Raw genomic sequence first — 22,135 nt, forward strand, 5'->3', positions numbered from 1 at the left:
AAAAATACCAATATCGCTTTCAATTTAAAGTTTTGCATATATTAATCTAAACCCAATCAAGAAATTTCTTTGTTCTGCTCGGAAGAAGTTAAGACAGCTTGATTCAACTAGAACATGTGAGAATAATGGCCTGTTAATCCTTTCATATATAACTAAACAATCAACAGAGAACCCTTTGGACTCCAAACGCAGGAGTACATGGAGGCTTTAATGTTAATGTAATCTGCATTACTATGGCAAAAAAAGTTTAAATAACCCACATTTCATAATTCAAGCTAACGGTTGCTTGATTTTGATATGTAAAGAAAAAGTAAACTAAAACAAGACCGAAAATTTGTAGTGGGAGTTACAAAATAAGAAAATTCCTGCTTTCTGATTAAAAGACAATACCAAAAACTTGAACTTGTTTTATTTTGATGAATGATATACATACACATTATATAAAAGTTTTAAGTATAAAAATGTGCGTTGTAATAAATAAAGCGATCTTACAATATTTCTAATTAGGTTACCCTGTATTATAAATCTACATTAATATAATTTGGAATTAAATTGATCAAAATATTTCGTGTCGCTTGAAATTAGGTTCTTGTATTGCAAGTAGTGGATATGTAATCTAATTCAGAGCGGCACAGGCATTCAAAGATGACAGGTATTTTTCAAGCATTTTTGGTTAAGAGAATGTTATTGAGAGTTTTAAAAGAAAATAACACGCAATGATAATAAGCTGGTGCACTGAAGTCATTGTTGCTGTTGAAGAGTAAGTAGTGTACAGAAAATTGTCCTTCCATTGTTCTTGAGATCTCGATGGTTCAATGTATGTGCATCTTGCTGGTTCTATATACGGTCGAATATTTCTAGGATATGTTATTAGACCAGATATCTGAAAAAGAAAAAAAAAAAATTTTAAAAACATATTTTCATCAGCTCTAAATATATAGATATATAGAATTTTTTTTGATTATTTTCTGCTTTTCAGCTATTTTTTAATAAGCCCTTATTATAATTCAGATATTTTTAAAAATTCAAACAGGTTCCGTTACTTGAACGTAGTTAAATTTTAATTAAATATATCGATTAATTGATAAATCTCTGAAAATAAATAGTACATTACCATCGAGAATACACAGCAGCAAAAAAACTTCATAATTCGAACATATTTGGAATTAGGTGAAACTTTAATTACAAAATTCCATTTTTATACACAGGGAACAAATCAAAGTTAGATAAAATTGTGTATTATCACAATGATATTATCTAGATACATTATAGGAATACTAATGGAATAATGTTGTAGTTATCGTAATTTTATAGAAATAACCTTTCACTGATACTCGTAACACAACTTATAGAACATTTTTACACCGATCATGGTCGCAATACCATTCGTTCAAAAATTTATAAATAAATGCTTACACACTTTTTCCTTGTTATATGAGATTTGTTGGAAAGAGGAGGAGGATCTGAGCTTAGTTCATAGATGGGCTATCCAGATCAGAGAGGGTGGAAATTGTGAAGGGGTGTTGAAATTTTCATTTCTTCATAAATTCCTCATGATAGAAAATTATTCAGGTGTTCTACAGGACAAGCCATTGAACCTACAGCTACCCAATTCGGCACGTAGTTACTTCTTGGATGACAGGTACTCGCAAAAAAGGATTTTCCAAAATTCTTATAAGAATTTTAATTAAAAATAATAGAACTCTCAACCTTCTTCCTTTATAGCATTGGAGCCTATTAATACAAATATAATTTTTACACCCTTTTAAAATTTTAAAGAAATTAACATTTCAGTGGTATCTATTTTATTTCTCTTCATTTTTCTTTAATTTAGATAATTTTTAAAAATGTTTTAGCACTTGCCATTCTTTTATTTACTGCGCTTCTACATATACACGCTATGATGACATTAAATAATATTTCATGTGTATAAGATCGTTATTATTAATAATAATTATTTAAAAATAATATAAAAATAGACATGTATGGGGATTAGAGTGGCTTCCCACTTATGTGTTAAGAGCTTCAGAAATGCTAAGGCACTAATAAGGACATGACAATGATTTATTTTGCACCCACACACAATGATTTATTTTACGCACAAAGCATAAGTTCAGAAAAAAAAATCACAAGTAGTAGTAACTCTCTCCAGTTGAGAAAAATATTAAATTCAGGCCGGCCAGGTGACACAATGGGTAGTGATAATCACTACCGTTTAGTTGGCATAGTAGGTAATGATATGTAACTACAGTGCTATCCAGCGAAGCCATATGATTGTTATGATTCGACCAGGGAGGTAAGGAGAAACCTAATCGTCTGTCCATATCATGTCTTAAACTCTGAAGGAGTATGGAGAGGGACTTCAACGGGTTCAAGATGGTCACTTGAAACGAAAGCAGGATTGAACTTATCTGTCGTTACAGATCCCTTGCATATCAAAAGTAAATACTTTCTTTTCGTAATTTAATTCCCACTGAAAAAATTATAGTGAATTAAACAATAATTCAAATTATATAGATAATTAAAATTATATCTTAATTACTTGCAATCTATTGCGCTTCTATGTATTTTCTGGAATGTAGACAATTTATAATTTATTTTAATTGCAAATCACTTAGTTTTGTTTTCTGACAAATTTTTTTTTTTTTATTCAAATCACACAGATAGAATTTCTGGTTGAGTTTTCAACCGATATCTAATATGCTTTAGGTGATTCTAATACGATAGCAAATTCTTTTCTTTTTTTGGAAGAGCTACAATTCACACTATATCCTATATGAAAACAATTAATCACTTTTAAATATATTATTGCCAATGATCATTTTCTGATGAGATTGCAAGAGCTTCAAATTAGGAAAGGCTCCAGGTGTGCCGTGGCATAGGACACTGAGCGTGTAAGTGCAGCAATTCTTAATCATAAATTTGAATATATACAGATATTTTCTTTACAGTGTTTTTGCTTGAAAGTCTAATGTATTGCATTTAAGCATGAATTTTCCGAAAACGGTTATAAGCTTTGAAGAGTAAAATGAATTTCCCCTATTTCTTATTTCTTACTTTGAATTTGCACTCTTAATCGTTTATGGTCTAACAAGCTTAAGTGACATGAAACAAAAGCTTGCCATCTGCCATTTTTAACTCCATACAGTTTTTTTTAATCTTCTGTAAATATACATTACATCTAAAAAATAATTGTGTACATTGATCCTTTTGAAGATTAAGCATATACTACATTAATATACGGTTATACTTTTCCTGCTTCAAATAAATACATTTATCTGTGCCTTTGTAAGATTCGAGTGACTTATGAATTATTCAATACAATTTTCAATAGCGGATAAGTCTCAGTACTAACTAAAGTATTCGAACCTAAGAATGTTCAAACGTATTAAAATTAATTTTTAAAAAATTGTCTGTTTTTAGAATTGCAAATTTAGATTTTTTTAACGTAAAATATTTTTGAAAATCATTTTTGTTTCCATAGCATTACAGGATCGGGCTTAAGTTTTCTTTTAATTATTACTTTCTAATTACGTGGCTAGTGAATTTTACTTTCTACTAAAAAGTAGAATTCATTAGCCGCTTGTGGATGCTTCCTTTAAAGATTTATATATCTAAATGATAATTATAAAAAGAAGAGTTTTATGCATTAAAGACAGTGTAAAAGCTTACACCTACCTGCACTCTTCTTCCGTCACCAAGATAGCATTGCGACGAATGATACCCGAATCTCATTGCTGCTTCTGCAATACCCGAATAATAAGTATCCCAAGGGTTATTTGTGTGAAAGTGTTGGTAAAATGTAAAATTGGAATTATCATCGTCTGCATTTGAGTTTCTATGGAAATAAAATAAAATGAACATATTACTAAAATAAAATATGAGATCATCAGGATTTTACATTTTAGTTCATTCTCTCAGTTAGGCATATTTTAGTCTTTAAATTGTTATCCAGTTTTAGAACCGATCGATATTATGTATTACCCCATGAGTCCAAGGCAAAAGAGATTACATACAACGCAAACCTCTTAAAGATTTCTTTACAACGTTTATAATTTACAGCATTTATTCTTTACAACATTGTTGCCTAATTATATACAACAATGGCAAAACTTGAGGTCAGTAAATAAACAAAACAAAAGAAAAGAAAGCTAAAGTTAGCAAAACTTATAGTTCATTAAGAAATATTTTGAATACCGTTCCTTTCAAAATCCCCGACTAGCACTTTTCTACGAATGTATTTCGCTAAGAGATAATAGTCAGAAAGACGAGCAGTTATGTGTCTTAAATCCGCAAATAATCTAATGTTTTCCTATTGCTAAATGTAAACCTCTCTTCCTTTCATCTTATCCCTTTTTTAACGAAATAAACACCTCTTGACGCATGCGCAAAACCCCGGAGAGTTTCCGAATTCGAGAATGAACAATACTCATTAATAGACTATTTGTTTTAAAGCGGCGGGGAAAGAGAAATAAAACCGTAATAGGATTCAAGCATTAAATAGCAGCGTATAGAGAAAGGATTTTTTACACATTTATGTAGATATAAAATATAGCTTTTATATGTATTTTCAATTTAAATGTTCATCAAAATATAGAATAAAATATTAAAAAAAATTCTGATTAAATTCAGACAATACACAAATTACCAGTAAGATGTTATTCCATTATGTATTGGAATAGCTTTTACTTTTGTGCCAAAAATGAGTTTGTAAATATATTGTTATTTTGAAACTAAATATTTATTCCTTGGACTGCAGGAATTTCAGATTGCTAGTTTTTCTCTTTTATCAAGCATTGTGTATGGTGAAGGAAAACATCGTATTTCTTCAATAATTTAAAATATATTAATCGAAAAAAATATTTTTTATCTTTCTATAATAGAATTTATCTAAAATATTTTTATGTTGTATACCTTGTGTCCATACCAGCCAAACTTTTAACTAAATCGCACGTCGCACTGCTAAATGCTCTTGCTCTAGCTATTCTTGGATAATAAAGAATGAAAGCGAGGCACATCTCTTGTAAAGTTCCAAGGCCACCCTAAAAGAGAGGAAATTATCTAAAATACTTTTATTTTTAGTTTGAATAAACTAGTAAAACTGATTATTTATATATATAAACAGACTTTCGTGGGTCCTAGCTTTCCCGTATTAAAAATGTAGCATGGAAAATGCACTTAATATTTAAAAGGAATTGTAAAACTTACAAACGTTGTAATATTCCTTCCTGTTGAGTCGTAAGTGCATTCGACTGTTAGATGATCACCCTAAAAGAAAAAAAAAATCTCAATAACAGCATATATGCTTTCCCATTTTGAAAAAAATCAAGTGCAAATGTTTTATATTTATCTATCTATAAATAAATGGATATTATTAAAAGGATTTATAATAGACACTAGAATTCAGAAAAAATGTTTTAAAATAAACTAAAAGTTAAATTCTATTGAAAAATATCAAACTTCAGTGAGCAAAGAAATTAAAAAAAAAAAAATGGAAATTCAATAATAAGTACTTACAGGTTTAACAATGACTTCCTGAGGTAAATATCTGTAATCCTGAAGGAAAAAAAAAAAAAAGGAAAAATAATTAAAAAAAATCCTCTCCATTTATTTTTAAAAAACTAATTTTCAACTAATGCCTTTAAGTCTAATTTAAATAAATAAATAAATAAAGTTCAGATGTATTGCTTAATAAAATGATTTTCACTAGGTTTAGTTTTACATGCCATGTAATAATATATTTCATTTTCATGCTTTCTCTTTTTGGGACCAACTTAATTCAGCTTAATGCAAAAAAAAAAAAAAAAAAAACTCCGAAGAAATAATCCATGTTCTATAAAATTTTTAAGACATCAGCTGAAATTTTGCAACAGTGAGACTGGATTATATAAATTTCCCCAAAGAACGATTGTACGATACTTTTTTTTGTACCGCCATCCTATTTGCTTTATTAAAAAAAAAAAAAAAAAAAAAAAAAAACGCAAGTAAAACTTTCAGAGGAAAAAAAATGAAGAACAAATTACATTCACATAGAAAATCCATGGGTGAAAAGCTATTAAAAAATTCGGCAACTTTGCTGATCATTATCAATATTAGTATTGCAACAGCCAAAAATGATATATTTGAATGAAAAATGATCACCATATCATTTTTGGGATCATTACCACGATTAGTTAACTGCAGTTGGTTATGTGGAAATCTTAATTATCTGTTGAATACATGATGTGAGGTTAATGTTCTTCATCTATGATCTATTCCATTTTCTGGACATTTAGGTCATAGAAACATTGGAGAAAAACATTAATTTCTCCTCAAAGAAGGAAAAAATTTATTGGTAATTGACGGCAAAATATTTGCAACAGTAAAAAAAAAAAAAAAAAAAAAAAATGTCAACTCTAAATGCAAGCTAAAATTGAACACATTACATTTGGTCTTAATTTTTTGTTAAAAGTTTTTTGAGTCTCATATTTAAAAAACGCTTTATAATTCGGAATTTCCGTTATATACTGATCTTGTAATAATAATTACCAGTCTACAGGAAGAAAATATACAAAAGTGTTTATAAAGTATATTGCATATCTTCACTCAACGTAACAAATGCTGATATATTAAGAGCTTCCACAATGCATCGAATGACAGACTGAAGAAATCCAAATGATCAGAAAGCTGTGTAATGGACGAACTTGAATGTGATAATGTACCAAATGAATGCATTTATAGACACGAAAAGAAAACAATTCCCATGCAGATGTGATGAATAACAACAAAAACATGTATTATCATACTTGATAATTAAAATCGTAGTGTTGATCCGATGCAATGAATGGCAACTCGATATTGTTACGAAAATGTCGCAACTTCATTTGACGACCTGAAATTAAAAATATATATTAATAAATAAACTTACAAAATCTAAAATGTCTGTTAATGAATTAAAAAACTGTTATAAATGCTGCAATTGTTTTTTTTAATTTTTAAGATCAATTTTAAAAAATAAACAAAAGCGTGTATTAGGTAAAAATACATTTCGAGGAAATCTGAAATATTTCCAGATTGGATATTAGTCCAATTTAGTAGGGAAGTTGGGGACTAGTTGTAACAATATTTGGAAAAAAGTTTCTATTTTTAAAAATATCAAAAATTTAATTATTAAAGATTAAAAATATTAAAGATTAAATATCAAAGATTAAAGCTTAATTTTGTAATACAATTATTTAAAAATCATATGAAAAAAAGAAAAATGCTCCAATTTTAATAAATTTAGCACAATAAATATTTTTGAAAAACAAATCAGCAAGGCTGTAATTTGCCCCGCTCCTGGGGCAAGTTATACCTGAGGGAAGTTGTAACAATAAAAACAACAATATTTTAAAATATTTTTTACATTAACGTTCTTTTGGTAATTGAAATAAAAAGGTCATCTGCTAATTATTATTATTTGGCATAATAACAATGGATGATATAAAATGGTTTATAGCAAATAAAATGATACAATTATTTAAATAATCAACATAAAAGTTAATCCTTAAAGAATTGCAATTGGAGCAAACTAATCAGAGATCGTTAGCTCTCACAGTTTTCATCAGCCATTTTATTTTGATGCCAAGAAGGCATATTCTGAATACAATTGCTTATAGCACTTTGATAAGCCAACTTATTTACTTCCAGTGGAAACAATCCGTAGTAAATACCTGCATTTTAGCGAATAAGATATTTTCTCTTCTTCCACAGATGGAAATACTAACCTTGGTTTAGAACAGTCAAAAGAAAGATGAATGTTTTGCCTTTTCTTTTTAATATATTTATGGCAAGACAGATTACAAATATTGATAGAAACAAAGACATTTATTCATTCCATCAAAGGCTTCATTAACACTTATTGCTATCAAGTATTAATATTCTTTATAAAAAGACCGGACATTTCATATCTTTACAACAATTTAAACTTACCAAGAAGATGGGAATGTAAGAAGACTGCAAAGATTCTTATTCCTTCAGGAGGTATTGCCTAGATAATGGAGAAATAGCTATAGCTAATGAAAAGTTTGCAAAATGAACATTCAATCAATTGAATCTACAATTTTAAAACTGTGCAAATTATCAATTTCACCATATTTGTTCTTACTGATATAAAAGGCACACACGTTATAATTACGTATCCCATATTCTGTTTCATTCTTTTAAAATTTGACCATTTCAGGCTTCAAGATTTTTTTGACTAATCTATTGGTATTTTTTTAAACTCAGAAGTCCATTATTCTTGAAAGGTATAAAATATCTACATTTTATACAATATTTCCTTGTGTAAGTTAAAAAAAATTAATTTTAAGATTAATTTTTCTTTCTTATTTAAATATTGAAAAAGAAATATTTAAATATTTTTTCATAATTAAATAAAACATTATTGGCCGACATAATGCTTTTATAAAGAAGTTTTTAAAATAATATATGAAGCGTTAGAATGATTTAAAAATGAAAGTTTTATTTTATCAGACGAAAAAAAAAAAAAAAATAGAAATGAAATATAAAACAATTTCTATCATGGAAAAAAAAATGCAAATCATCTTATACAGGAGGATTAAAATTAAATTGGCGGTTCTCAGAGACTTGCAGCTCCGTTTCGGTTGAATGAATCTGAATGAAACTTCATATATTTATTATTTAGATATTGTGATGGGGGAGGGGTCAAGATTTTCGTCGGAAAAAATAATTTAAAATTTTACCAACAGGTGGCGCTGTAATGTAATAAAAAGAAAGGGCAGTTAAAAAAATAAAATAATAGAATGTTTTATTTATTTACGCACCTATGTGCTCTATGTGCATACCTTGTCAGTTAACAATATGTTATCAACGGTCGCACGCGACATTTCAGTAGATATGAAGGTTGACATTTCGAACGATGCTGGCTTTCAAGCCCAATTCATTAGTTATACGTCCTTGATAAGCGCGACCTTTGAGAAAACCTTACAACCAGAAATCGCAAGGGTACAAATTTGGTGACCGTGCTGGTCAAGCTAGTGAGGCAGTACACGAGATGACCCTTTTATCAAGGAAGTGAGATTGAATCACGCTCTTTATTACAATTTGCCGTATGAGCAGTTGCGCCATCTTGATTAACATTGTATTGGCCAAACAGCCTCTTTGCTTTAACGCCGGGATAATATGATCTTCCAGGAGTCTGCTGTATCTGTCATTGGGGATTGTACATTTAACGAATCCATTTATTCTGATTTTCTGGAAGGAGTAAGGGTCGGTGATAAAATTTGCCGTGCACCTACACCATACTATGACGTATGGGTAGTATAGTGACTGTTGTCATATGGTATAAAGATTGATGAATTCGTCTATCCATTAGATATATAATGGCCAGTACTCATCCACTTGCTTCCTCGCCAGGAAACGCAAGACAAAATTAAGATATGCAAAGTAATTTTGCGGTCTCAATTGTTGCACGAAAGGCATCTTGTAAGGGTACAACTTCAAAATTTTGTTTAGAAACATGCGCATTACTTTCCACGGAATGTCCAGTGCTCATGCTACTGAGCGGCCACTTACGAAACTTACACATTACATGTCCTTTAATTGCATTTAAGGACATCGGTACTTTCCTTTTCATCCAATGAGAACAGAGTGCTGCTAAAATACTGCTCGCATTCTGATAAAAAAGTTTTATGATCAGGGAGCGCTCTGTATGTTCACTGTGAACGAATGATTTCTTAGAATCATATGTATCGCTTTTTATAGAGATATAAAATGATCTGTTCATCAGCATATGGTTTTAAGCAATACAGTCACATCAATTGGTAAAATCTCTAACTATTTTTTTCCAATGGAAACCTTGGCCTTATGCTTTAAGTAACAAATATGCGAAATTTCATTCGGATCCGTTCAACAGAAACGGAGCTGCGAGTTTCTGAATACCGTCAGTTTAATTTTAACCAATCTGAAGAACGATTATCTTAATAAAAGCAAGTTTCTGTGACAATTGTCTCAAATAATTATTTTTGAATTTAATATAATGATAAACCGTGACTCATACAATGACTTTTAAACTTCAGTTTGGTGCAACGGGTCTAACGACAAATATTCCCACGTTTTTTCTTAAAATTCTTCTCATTTCTTTCTTAAAAGACAGCAACATTTATATATTTAAATAATTATGTCAACATTTCGAATGCATAACTATGCATCATCCAAATGGCTTTGAAGCATCTCAGATAATCTTTGTCAATCTCAAACATCTCAGATGATCTTTGTCAATCTGAAATATCTCGGATAATCTTTGTCAATCTGGAACATCTCAGATCACTGCTCTCAATCAACTGACTTCGAATCATTGCTATCAATCAACTGATTTTGAATAATTAGTCGGAAATGAGCAGATATGCTCGTTACGCCCAATCGTGTAACTTTGCTGTTAAGTTAATACTTTACAAATAGTTACCTATTATAAATTAATTAAAATTATTGTTGAATAATTAATGCTAAATGCATCAATAATTTGATAACGCAGAACCATGAATGATGTACCAGCTTTTGCTTAAAAAGCAAATGCAAAATTTATATCGGATTACTGTCAAAATAAAAGTGCATAAAATGTAAATTCATTTTACCATTTTTGTTTTTGTAAAATATAGTCTATCGTTTATTTCACTGTAAATTGGTTTTATTTAGTGATGCCTTTTTTTATTTTTCATCTTATTTTTGATTGATTTGTATAGAAGATGTAATTAAATTAAATACCAAAATTTAAAGAATATTTATTTTTTAAATTGTCCTTTGAACTAGTACTATCCCATTTAATAATTTAAAATGATGCATTAACGTACATTAACATTCTATATATATATATATATATATATATATATATATATATATATATATATATATATATATATATATATATATATATTCAGCACAAAAGTCCAAAAAAATTAAAGAAGATTAAGATTAAGATGACTATAAAACGCAGGTCCTGAAAAGTGCCTTATATTCTCATTGATTTCGAAAAAGAGATGAATACCCGACTGAATATTAACTACTTCATTTAATTAAAAACTAAATATTCTCAATTTGTTAATATAATGTAAAATGGCTAAAATTTACCGGCCCAAGACAACGAGGGTCTGCATGCCCAGCTATGGTAAATTTCCGTCGACCTGGCGGAATTACTATGCAAGGATCTACGGAGGCTCCAATCATGAGAGTCATAGCATCATATCGACGCAAATTTGGAGTGTAATAAACTTTAAATCCTGATTGATCAACAAATCCTGAAAAAAGAAAAGCAATCATTAGGTAAATTTGACAATTCTCACTAGAAGTGTTTTCTTTCTATACTTATTTAGTTTTACCAATATTATTATTTACTATTACACTAACAATATTAATTATTCAAAAATGTTAGTTAGTGATACTGCTGTCGAATTTAAATAGACAAATTTTAACAAATGCATTGCCAAAACAAAACCAAATCTGGTTTTTGTGATGCAAAATCCAGTTAATTTATCATTTCTTCATTGAGTTTTAAAATAATATCAACTTTGTTTTAAGATGTTCACGTGTTAAATGGGATTGCTAAAAAACTGTAGCATCGTTCACTCTGATTATTTCAATCAGGTGCCTTATCAAACTTTGTCACAAAATAGCTGAATAAAATAAAAAAATATATGGTCAAAAATCAGTTACTAAATTTTTTAAATAAATATTAAAAACTGTAATGTATAGGAATCCTATTCTTAATGTTCTATAACAGAAAAATCTTATTCCTGATTGGTATCCATATAATTGTCAATGTTTATGAGTCAATCGTATAGAAAAATTTAATCAGATTATGCTTCCATTCTTAGCTTCTGTAGAAATACCCATTAATGTTTAATGTTTATAAATATATAAAAGTTTTAAGCTATCGACCAAATATCAGTAAAAAGTTCCATAAGACGATTATGCGGCTTGAATAAAACCACGACAATCACTGCAGTAAAAAAAATAATAAAAATATTTAAACAGTTCTTATTACTTTCCTTTCCTTTTGATTTAATATTTTTAGATTTATTTTTGAGCTTGAAAGCAAGATTTTTCATTCGCTTTGTTAACTGATCAGGCACAAATGAGGAAACAGCATAGGTAAGTTTGTATATACATAAAAATTACATAAACTAAGTACATGGGTTATTTCAGTTTTTTCGAATTGATCGGTTCAAAGATAATGGCTGGAATACAAATGGAAGATGATAAAACGAAGGAATTGCTAGATTGTTTTTCAGTAGTTTGAATTCCAATATTTTTAGAACCTTCTAAAACCAAATTTTCTGTCAAATTGCAGATTTTTTCTTTAATTCTAGAGATTAACAATCTGTTCTGAATGGTATTTTTATTAAAAAAAATAAATTCTAACTTGTTATGTATCGATTATAAGTCGTATCGATGAATCTTTATTCGAATGAGATAGTAATGAAAACGGAAACAGCAGCTGTGTATTTACAAAGCATTCAGCTGAAAAAATTTCCCCTGAGATTCTTTTTATAGATTTGTTTTCTCACGAGAGTAAAACGAACCGATAATTGTAATAGAACCAATAACTGAACAATTTGCTTATAAATCTCAGCTAAAAACGAAAGATAATGATGTGTACAGCACTTTTCTTTTCTTCCTAATTTGTTTACTAGTTTTTTTAGCATTTAAACAATATCATATTAAAACTAAAAATATGATAAAATGTTTTTTACCTGAATGATATTCGCTGTTATCGTAATGAACTTCCAAAAGAAAATAGAGATTAGGTTTGTCTCCAAGTGGCAATCCAGCTCGTTCTGGCATAACTACAGCCTGTAAAAAAATGAAAATAAGAAAAGTTTTTGTATAATATTTCCCCTCCTTTTTCGTAAAGTGATTCTCTCACTTGAATTTTAAAATAATGAAAGCTGTCGTCGCTTAAATGGTCTTACCTTATTACGAATTTTGCAATAAGCCTGTTCATTACCAAACTGAATCTCTTATAACTGCTAAAAGTTTTGTAATTCCACTTTGATTTATAAATAAATTTGATTAGCATATGTAGTAAACACTTTATATAATTGATTCCATCTAATTTAAAAAATTCAGAGATTTAGAAGTATTAGATTATTTTAGAGATATTGGATTATGGATTAAAAATTGGTTTATCTGTCTAAGAAAATACTGGAGGTACGAAGGTCAAATCCTCAGCTTTAATGGTATTTATTGCATTGCTTTTGAAATGAATTTTTTCATTTATAACGTGTACAGCTGCTGCTTTGGCCCATTTCTATTGAAAAACCTGTGCAATTGTAAAAAACCAATGGAGAATTACAGTTTATGATAAAAAAAGATAATGTTTTAATTTCTTCCACTTATATTCCATAGAGTCATCGTTTGTGAAAGCGTCCGAATAACAATTCTTCTCTAAAAAACGCTGTTAGGAAATTTTCTATTTAACTACAATGATAAATTTCCATAGTCATTGAAAACTTGTGAAATGATACCACTTTAACGCAAATAATTTCAAATAGCAAATAATTTCAAGTCACTAGCTTCATTTAAGGAATTTATGATAGAAAGGATAATTTTTGATATATAGCACATATATATAATTCTCAGCATATAATCTGTAATAAAATTTGATATTAATAGGTTAATGCACATAAAATTATCACATAAGAATGCTTGAAAATTTTGCAACAGAATTACCCTTTTTTTATATAAATGGACGAAAAAAATTTCTATCAAAAGACGGTAGATAAGTTTATGCACGTGATTAATCAGTGAAAATTTTAAATGATCGGTCATAAAATTCAGTAAATATATATTATTCTTGAAAACAGTCGAACATTTTTTTTTCTTCTTCATTATTAGTACATGTAGGAAGTATTAATATATTAATTTTTGACTTTAAGAAATATAGAATGAATTTAAATTAACATACGATTTTGAACTGAAATAAATTCCCAGAGCCTCACTAGAGGTCACTACGAGTACTTACTAATATAAACAATATAAAAGAAAATAATCGATAACTTTGGGCTGAAAAATAGTTTAACATCACTTCCATACTTTTTGAATACCTTCCAAACCGTCATCTTAAACCGAAAATTATTTTTTTACTGTTAAATATTGACATTATTAAACATTATTTCTTCTAAAACTGTTTTCATTATTAAAATACCGTACTAAGCCTTTTGGAGCAACAGTATAATATTTTATTAGAAAATATAAAAAAGTTTTGGTTACATTAAAGATGACCTCAAAAAAGTTAAAAAAAAACAAAACTAGACTGCGTTATTTTATTATTTCTGAAAGTTCTTACGTTAAAATCCTTAACTATTAAATTCTTCTTTATGTTCTTTTTAATAAAAAAAAAAAGCTTGTAGTAATATCTACAAAAATTATCTAAGTAAAAAGTTTTTTTAGTCCAGAATTATCGAGTAATTTAATATCACCCTGTAGATATGCCTTTTATTTTCTTAAACATTTTTTTATAATTCTATGAATCTTACCAATCCGCCTATTCCCCAAGCTGCATAAACACTTTCACATTTCATATAAGTATGTGGTGTGTCAGGGGCATAGCAAGGCTGGCCTGTATGATGTACATGAGGTTCCAGTTCTCTAGCTGTAGCTCCCAGACATCGATATAGCACCATGTGATGAACATACTTTAAACTTTGTTCGGAGACTAGGGGCTCCACCTTTGAAATTAAAAATAAGATTTAAATAAGAAGTGTCAAAGTTTGATTTTAAAAATATATCTAAAAATTTAAATGTACTAATAATTGAGTAAAAATCATGCCCATAAAAAATTCCACACTTTGAAAAGTTTGAAAAATAACATTTATATTTCTACTTTAAAATAAGAAGGGTAAATTATTTCAGAATATTTTGTTAATTTAAATTGCGTAAAAGGTCATTTCTTGTGTGGAAAATGAAACTTAGAAAAAAAAAAGTAAAGTAGTTAATAAAAAGTTTTCAAAGTCAGAATAAAAGATACTTTTATAAAGTAACAATCCGATTTAATATTTTCGGTACTTCATTTAAAAATACCACCACCGATTACAGAAGTCTGAAAGGATTTTTTATATGCTGTTTAATATTTTCAAAACTATTTATAATATTTATAACCTCTTATAGCTAAAACTGTTTGTCTTAATCTTTTCAAACTTTATACGAATGTGCTTGATATTTCCATAATGTAGAAAAAATTGCTGCTGAGAAATGAAAATAACACGTCAAGAAGGTGAGGGCATTGTAGCATAGATTTCAAATATAGTATAAAACAAACTAATACGCAAAAACGGAAAAGAAAATATTGATTTTGGTTAAGCCTAAGCAAATTTAATCAACTATTTATGTTTTTTAATTTTTATTGAAATGAGAAAGTTTCGTTTTGATCATTCAGGAACGAATGCTATTACGATGATTTTCGAAACATGATAAAAATCATCACGAACTGAGCATAGCAATACTTGTCTCTTTTTGATATAGCATACAGCAACGTATGATGTTGTTATTAAACAATAGTTGTTAATGTAATTTTAATCAACGAAAATTATCTGAAAGAATACGTTTTCTTTAATGAATCTTTTGAAAACTATGCTATGAAATCGAAAATAATTCAGATCGTTATCGAAAATCTTGAAAAAGGCATTCCATTTTGAATTTAAGTTAGACTGCAAGTACATGCTTTTATTTTAACTTGATTTATTTGTTGTAACGATGGAATGCTTTTATCGATTTTTTCCTCTTTTCTTGAGGTTCCAGAGTGCTGAAATTCTGTGCAGTTGTGCGTTTTACACAACATTGTAATATTTTATTATTTAAAAAAAATTATTTTCAATTAATCGTTAATTTTATTTAATTTTGATTTAGTATGAGAGACTGCATCTGATAGTAAATTCTAGAATAAATGATTACAAGCTTCCATAATGATTATAAAAATCAGTTATGAAATGTTCCAAAGAAAAAATTAGAAATGATGAACATAAAAGAGTTATAAAAGCACGCTTTTATTACTGTACAAAATTGTAGAAAGTCATTTTTCATATTGAAAATCTCAAAATCAAATAAAAAATTGCAATTGTGTGACATCTGAAAATTACATAATCCAGAAATTTAGCCACACTGAGAATAAAATGAAAAAAAAAATCTTTGAACGTTAATTAAATGTTAAACTGTATTATAAATGTTATTAGTTTAATTTGATTAGAATACTAGCACCTCAAGCCTTAACAGTTTTTGTTTTGTCACCCATATCTTTGAAAAAAGGAATTTTTTTTCAGTGCGCTTATAGAAGCATGCTTTTAAAATTTCTTTATATTATTTTTTATTAAATGAAACATGTATGATTGGCTTCTGAAGAATATCTTCGAACGGTTTTCTTTTACCTATATCATTGAAAGAAAACATGTTTGTAACGAAAAATAAATAGCTAATTAATATTCATGCGTTTGAACATGGTACTTAATAGTCATTTTCCACATTCATTATATTTTAAGTTAGGACGGCTATATCATGCGATGATCATGTAAAAACTCTTAGAAGAATTAATTTAAGTTAACAAATTCAACCTTAATTTCTTGAAACTTGATTACCTTGCATAAATTGCTATATCAAAAATATATGGAAATATTTATATGAATTTTTGATCACTTTTGATCTGTTGCTCAATTTAGCAGTTTTTAGACTATATATTGGAGCAAAAGATTAAAGCCTTGTTACTTTTTTTGATCAAGGAGACTTATCACAGTCATATGCAGATTTTAATTTTAATAAATTCCTTTTTCCTTTTCAAATTCCTTTTTTTTTTATTGCGGATTAATATTCTTATAGAATTGCTTTCAGCGCACCACACTTTTACGCTTTTTGTTTTGACTTCTAGAGTTTTGATAAAATATTATTTTCAACCTTTTGATCACTAATAAAAGTGTGTTTTCCTGAATACTTATTATTTCTATTATTTCCTACTTTTTAATGTTTAATTTATGGTTCTGTAATATTTATTATTGCAATAAATATTATAGAATCTTGTTACTTATGTTTTCTTAAATTTTCTATCAGATGGCTATTGGTTGAAATGAAAATTTTTATTTCGTTAATCGATGATAATTAATATCTGAAAATATTAAAATATTGCTTTGACTTTGGGAACATATAACTGTGGGAAATTTTAGATCCCTAATTTTTCAGAAAGTGTGTCAAAAATGATTATAAATCTCTATCTTTTCAAACGTGAAACGAATCAAATTAAACAAAAGTGATTACAAAAAGTTAGAACAATTTAAGATGATTAAAGTTTCGAAACTGTAAATCATATATAGTTGAGTAATTGGAGGCAATCGCAAATATTGAATATTTTGTTGAATAAATGGATTCTAAAATGGGTTTCAATGAAATAATTTTATTCTTGGGATTTTTTCATAGTCTTAGTCGAGAGTTTTTGTTCGGCTTATTTCCTCACAAAATCTTGATATAATGCTAGTCTCATGTAAATAATGTTGCAAATATGTAGGATCCAAGGATTCAATGCTTGAACGTTTTTTTTTTTTTTTTTCTTCTTCTTCTCTTTTGCGGACCTAAAACTGCAAATGGGCAGGTGAATAAGAAAAAAATATATTTTTTAAAAGAAAAATCAAGGAAAAATAAAAAAGAAATCACCTAAATATGTTTCTATGGGAATTTTTTTTAAACTTCAAAGAAAAATTTCAAATGAAGATAAATCGACTATTTATGTGACTGCTAAAACAAAAAAACAATAGACCATTCTAAAATATTTCCTTTATCTGGAAATTCAAATACGCGATCTGTTTTGGAGGTTGGTCTCATAATTTATGAAGCACTATGCTATGTTCTGAAGAACTATTCTAAACGAATTTTGAATAAGTGCACAAGTTTATTAATTTAAAAATAATAATATTTTTACTCATTTTAATGTATTAAAATTAAATATTATTTTAAAATCAGTTAAATAGTTTTATACCATATATTTAAAATTGAATCTTTTTATATTTGAGCTAAAAGTCTGAAAAGAATTCTGTTTAAAACTTTGGGCAAATGATGATTATGAATATCTAGATTAAATCATTTTACTGCCGCTGGTTTAAAATACTCATATTTTTTTCAAGTATACTTCTTTAAGCGTATTTAAAATCTAATTTCTCATATTCAGTTATTTTAATCCAAATATAACATGATATTAAAAATCAACAAAAACAATTTTTGCCCTTCTATACTAAATGATAATTATAGTGGATTAACAATATTTCAATTTTATGAACATTTTTAAATAAAAAAAATTAAAAAAGAAAATAATCTGAAATAACTTTCAAATAAACAAGACTTTTCTTAGAAACTTTTCAATGTTTTTTTTTTCATTAAATAAAATAGATGCCTTCTAAGATCTTCACAAATATATATCGATCCAAATTTTATGGGGAGGTGTTTACACACCTTCTGGGCAGAATCTACAGCCGGATAGCAATCAAATATTGCTTACATACTCTTTTCAATATACGGTTACGATATTTAAAGAGAGAGAAAAGTTTATATTTTGATCAATGGGATAAAATATTGCTGTGATGCTAAAAGTGTGCATGAAATTGAAAATATTTGAAATTCTTTTGCCAATATAATGAATACAGGCCTTACTTATTTTATTTAACTAAATTTTAGTTATTATATATGTTTTAACTTTACCATATCTAGTGTTTCTTGTCAAACTCTTTATACTGGTGAAATAGCAATGCTTCAGCCATCCTGAAAATATTTCGACAGGTAAAAAGTTTATTCCGTAGTCCTTTTACTGTTACAAATCTTCCATAGATGATTCTGTGTTTTGAAGAGGTTAGGACTTTAGCAATAAAACCTGGACGAAGCTATAAACCGAATGGAAATACAGAGAAAAAATTGTGACTGTAGTTGTTGAACAAGCAATAACAAATGAACATGATGGTAGTACCGCATGAAGAATTTAATATCTTCTCATTTTCACATAAAAGCAAAGTTGATGCAGATATTGTTTTCAGAAATAAACAACTTATTTCCACAACAGTCAGAGGCGGCGTTAGCAAGGGGGCAATTGGAGAGAGAGTGAGAGTTTCGTCGGCAAACGTTTTTACCACTTCAAGACGGTTATAGAAAGTTGGGCATTAACGAATACGATAATTTAAAAGCCATCTTAAAGTTAATATACTTTAAACAATCGAAATATCCAAATAACGGTTTAAGCGGTTCGACACATTTGGCAATACAATCGATAAGGTGGTAAGTCTATAAGAAGTTGCATTTTGCCGATAATTTTTGGTCAAGTTTCGACGACGTTAAATCCGCAGATTTTCAGACATCTGATTCAAATGTCGTTCATTCAGCTTATAATTTGCACTATTTTTGGCAGTATAACCGACAAGGTGGCTGCTGAATAAGATATCGTATTTTGCCGACAATTATTTGTCGACCGACTAAGAACTCAATGCGATGGATGTTGAAGACGTTAAGTCCGTGGATTTTCAAATATCTTATTCAAATGTCATTCATTCAACTTATGATTTCCCCTATATTTAGCAGATTAATCAACAAACTGATAAGTGAATAAGATGTCACATTTTTGTCGCCTGTTATTTATCTTTTGGCTAAGATGGTATCGTGGTTTATGGAAAAAAAAATTGTTTGCATCCACTATTTCAATCACTTGTCAATGGAATTATTAGGCAAATAGAACATTTTTTTTATTATACATGAATAGAGCGATGAATAGTCGGGAAAAGAATCGTCATGTTATTCATCCAGTTGTTACTTTCTCGGTAATGAATTTGTAAGTTTATTTCACTTTATTACCAGAATTCTCTGACTAAAATTTGGTTTATAGTTAAACTATATTTAAAAAGTATTCTTTCCTCCAGAGTAAGTAAATTGCTAATTATAAATTAAGTTTATTTAACAATAAAATATCTTTTTGCATTCTTATTTATAAGGCTACAATTATTTCACTAAGGAAATATTACCGATTAGAATTGACAACAAATATAAATATTTGTGATGTGGTATCTTTTTAACAACACTAAAAGAGCTTAATAACAATATAATATGCACTAAACTTGTTAAATAAATTAGCACCAAAAGTTTTCAAATTCTACCTCCAACATTATAACTATGCAATCAGAATATATATATATATATTTCTTTTCTTCTTAATTTTTTTCTATCAATTACTCTTCACTGCAAAAACTATATAATTTCAAGGCTCCCAATTTTTTTATGGTCTTTGGTTAAAATGATGATTAAAATAGTTATTCAAGAACACACATACATAACATTAACCCCCTTGACATACGAATTCACTTAACTTCCTAATTAGATGACACATTATTATTTTAATTCCTAGAATAATAAAAAGGTATTTGAGTTATTGAGGCGTTTTTAAGTCATATTTGTATTTTCAATAACTTAATACTTTCACTTAATTGTAGATTTAAAATTAAGAATTTAGTAATTCAATGAGTGAGCCAGACTCGCCATTGCATGAGAAAAGGTTAAGAAAAAATTTATGCGTGCCTTTGAAGGGAAAACATTTATACTTTAGGGGAGGAATATAGCCTGGAATCGCTTTGAAGAGGAAAAAATACTTAACAATAAGAACACGGGCCAAAGAATCAAGGTAGGGGAGTTCAAATTCAAGATTTATTTCTTTTTGAATAAAATGCATTCTTTTTTAAGTCTAAATATACACATATATGTATACATTTAGACTTAATATGGAGAATTTAATATTTATTTTGTATATTTTCCATACTTTTATAGGCATTATATAAAAAAAATAAGTTTACACATAAATTTACAAGATATTTTCTCCAGCCTTCTTAAGAAACAATAATATCATCGTATCTGTTCCTCATTTTATATTGTTTGTATCCGAATTATAATAAATTTTCGTCTGTGCGCGCGAGCTTATTCGTCTCCGATTAGAAACATCTAAATTTCTGCTCTTTATTGCAACACTTATTTGAAAATTATTTCAGGTAGGTGAGAAAAAATCAATTTTTGGTGAAAACATCGAATATTTTCTTATGAATTATTCCGGTTTTCTGAAAAGTATCTTTTCTAAAACTTTTTGGATATAGTTTCTACATTCATTTTTTATAGCCTCCATGATAAGAGCGTACATTTATTTATTTAGAATGCCATATCATTATGGCGCAATCGATACAAATTTGAATGTATTCTCTTTTCAAGAATGCTTTGACACTAATTACGCTAAAAGACGCACGAGTTTGAAGCATCCCGAATTTATACAACAAAATCAGGTAGCTCCGGTTTAAGAAGTGAGAGTGAAAAAAAGGAATGATACATGAGAAATTATTTCATCTAAAATTCCTAGCTTGAAAAGATGGGAGCTCTAATATTCTTCAGAATACCGCTGTCAAAGATAATTTTTTTTTCTTTCTTTCAGAAATGGAAGGAGTTTATAAGAATAAACTTACAATTAATTAATTCTTTTTTAGTGTTTTTTCTTGCGTCGATAGTATCTTATGTATGAATACTTTTCATATAATTGTATATTATAGAAGCATTGTTCATTTTCAAGAAAAGTAACTAACCAAGAAAACGTTTTATGAATTTTTAGATTTGATCATTTCATTTTATGAAGCACTATTTTGCTTATGTTATCATTATCCAATATTAGGCATTTATAAATTATTGGAGTTTTGTTCGATTAATTTATTTTTATTGTAACCGAAACATTTTATAAGTATTAAAAAAAGATCCCGAAGTTTAAGAACTGTGTCGAATTCGAATCAAATTCAAAATAATTAAAAGCGTATTCTTCGTTAAACTTCGATTAAATATTTCCATGATTATGCTACAACAAATTTAAGTGATTTAGTGTTGCAACCTGTGTTTCCAATTTATATAGAATATTCTAGAATTAAATATAACCGTATTTTTTTCTAGAAATAGATATCAATGCAATTAAATCTCAAAAGTCCCATTAAAAATTGACTCAAACATTGGCAATCTTTAGATGGCCAGTAAAAGAAACTCACGTTTTTTTTTTCAAATATCTTTGCAAATTTTCAACAATGGGAGAAAGGATCATCATTTGAACAATAAAATCTAAATAATACTTAAT

At 28.1% G+C, this 22,135-nt stretch overlaps 1 protein-coding gene across 1 annotated transcript in view; it reads right to left on the reverse strand.

Annotated features, from left to right (window-relative positions):
• Nucleotides 1–441: 441 nt before the first annotated feature.
• Nucleotides 442–22,135, reverse strand: part of LOC129961104 (DBH-like monooxygenase protein 1 homolog) — a 62,945-nt gene continuing 41,251 nt past the window's right edge. Inside the window, exons 5-14 of the mRNA XM_056074934.1 lie at nucleotides 14,514–14,705; nucleotides 12,729–12,828; nucleotides 11,107–11,273; nucleotides 7,951–8,008; nucleotides 6,786–6,871; nucleotides 5,518–5,556; nucleotides 5,209–5,268; nucleotides 4,915–5,042; nucleotides 3,679–3,838; nucleotides 442–883 (exon numbers count right to left, since the gene is read on the reverse strand). Coding sequence (XP_055930909.1) covers nucleotides 674–883; nucleotides 3,679–3,838; nucleotides 4,915–5,042; nucleotides 5,209–5,268; nucleotides 5,518–5,556; nucleotides 6,786–6,871; nucleotides 7,951–8,008; nucleotides 11,107–11,273; nucleotides 12,729–12,828; nucleotides 14,514–14,705 — 1,200 coding nt within the window. The 3' untranslated portion in view covers nucleotides 442–673. The remainder of the gene's footprint in view (nucleotides 884–3,678; nucleotides 3,839–4,914; nucleotides 5,043–5,208; nucleotides 5,269–5,517; nucleotides 5,557–6,785; nucleotides 6,872–7,950; nucleotides 8,009–11,106; nucleotides 11,274–12,728; nucleotides 12,829–14,513; nucleotides 14,706–22,135) is intronic.

Source organism: Argiope bruennichi, chromosome X2 (assembly GCF_947563725.1).
Source record: "Argiope bruennichi chromosome X2, qqArgBrue1.1, whole genome shotgun sequence".
NCBI lineage: Eukaryota > Metazoa > Arthropoda > Arachnida > Araneae > Araneidae > Argiope > Argiope bruennichi.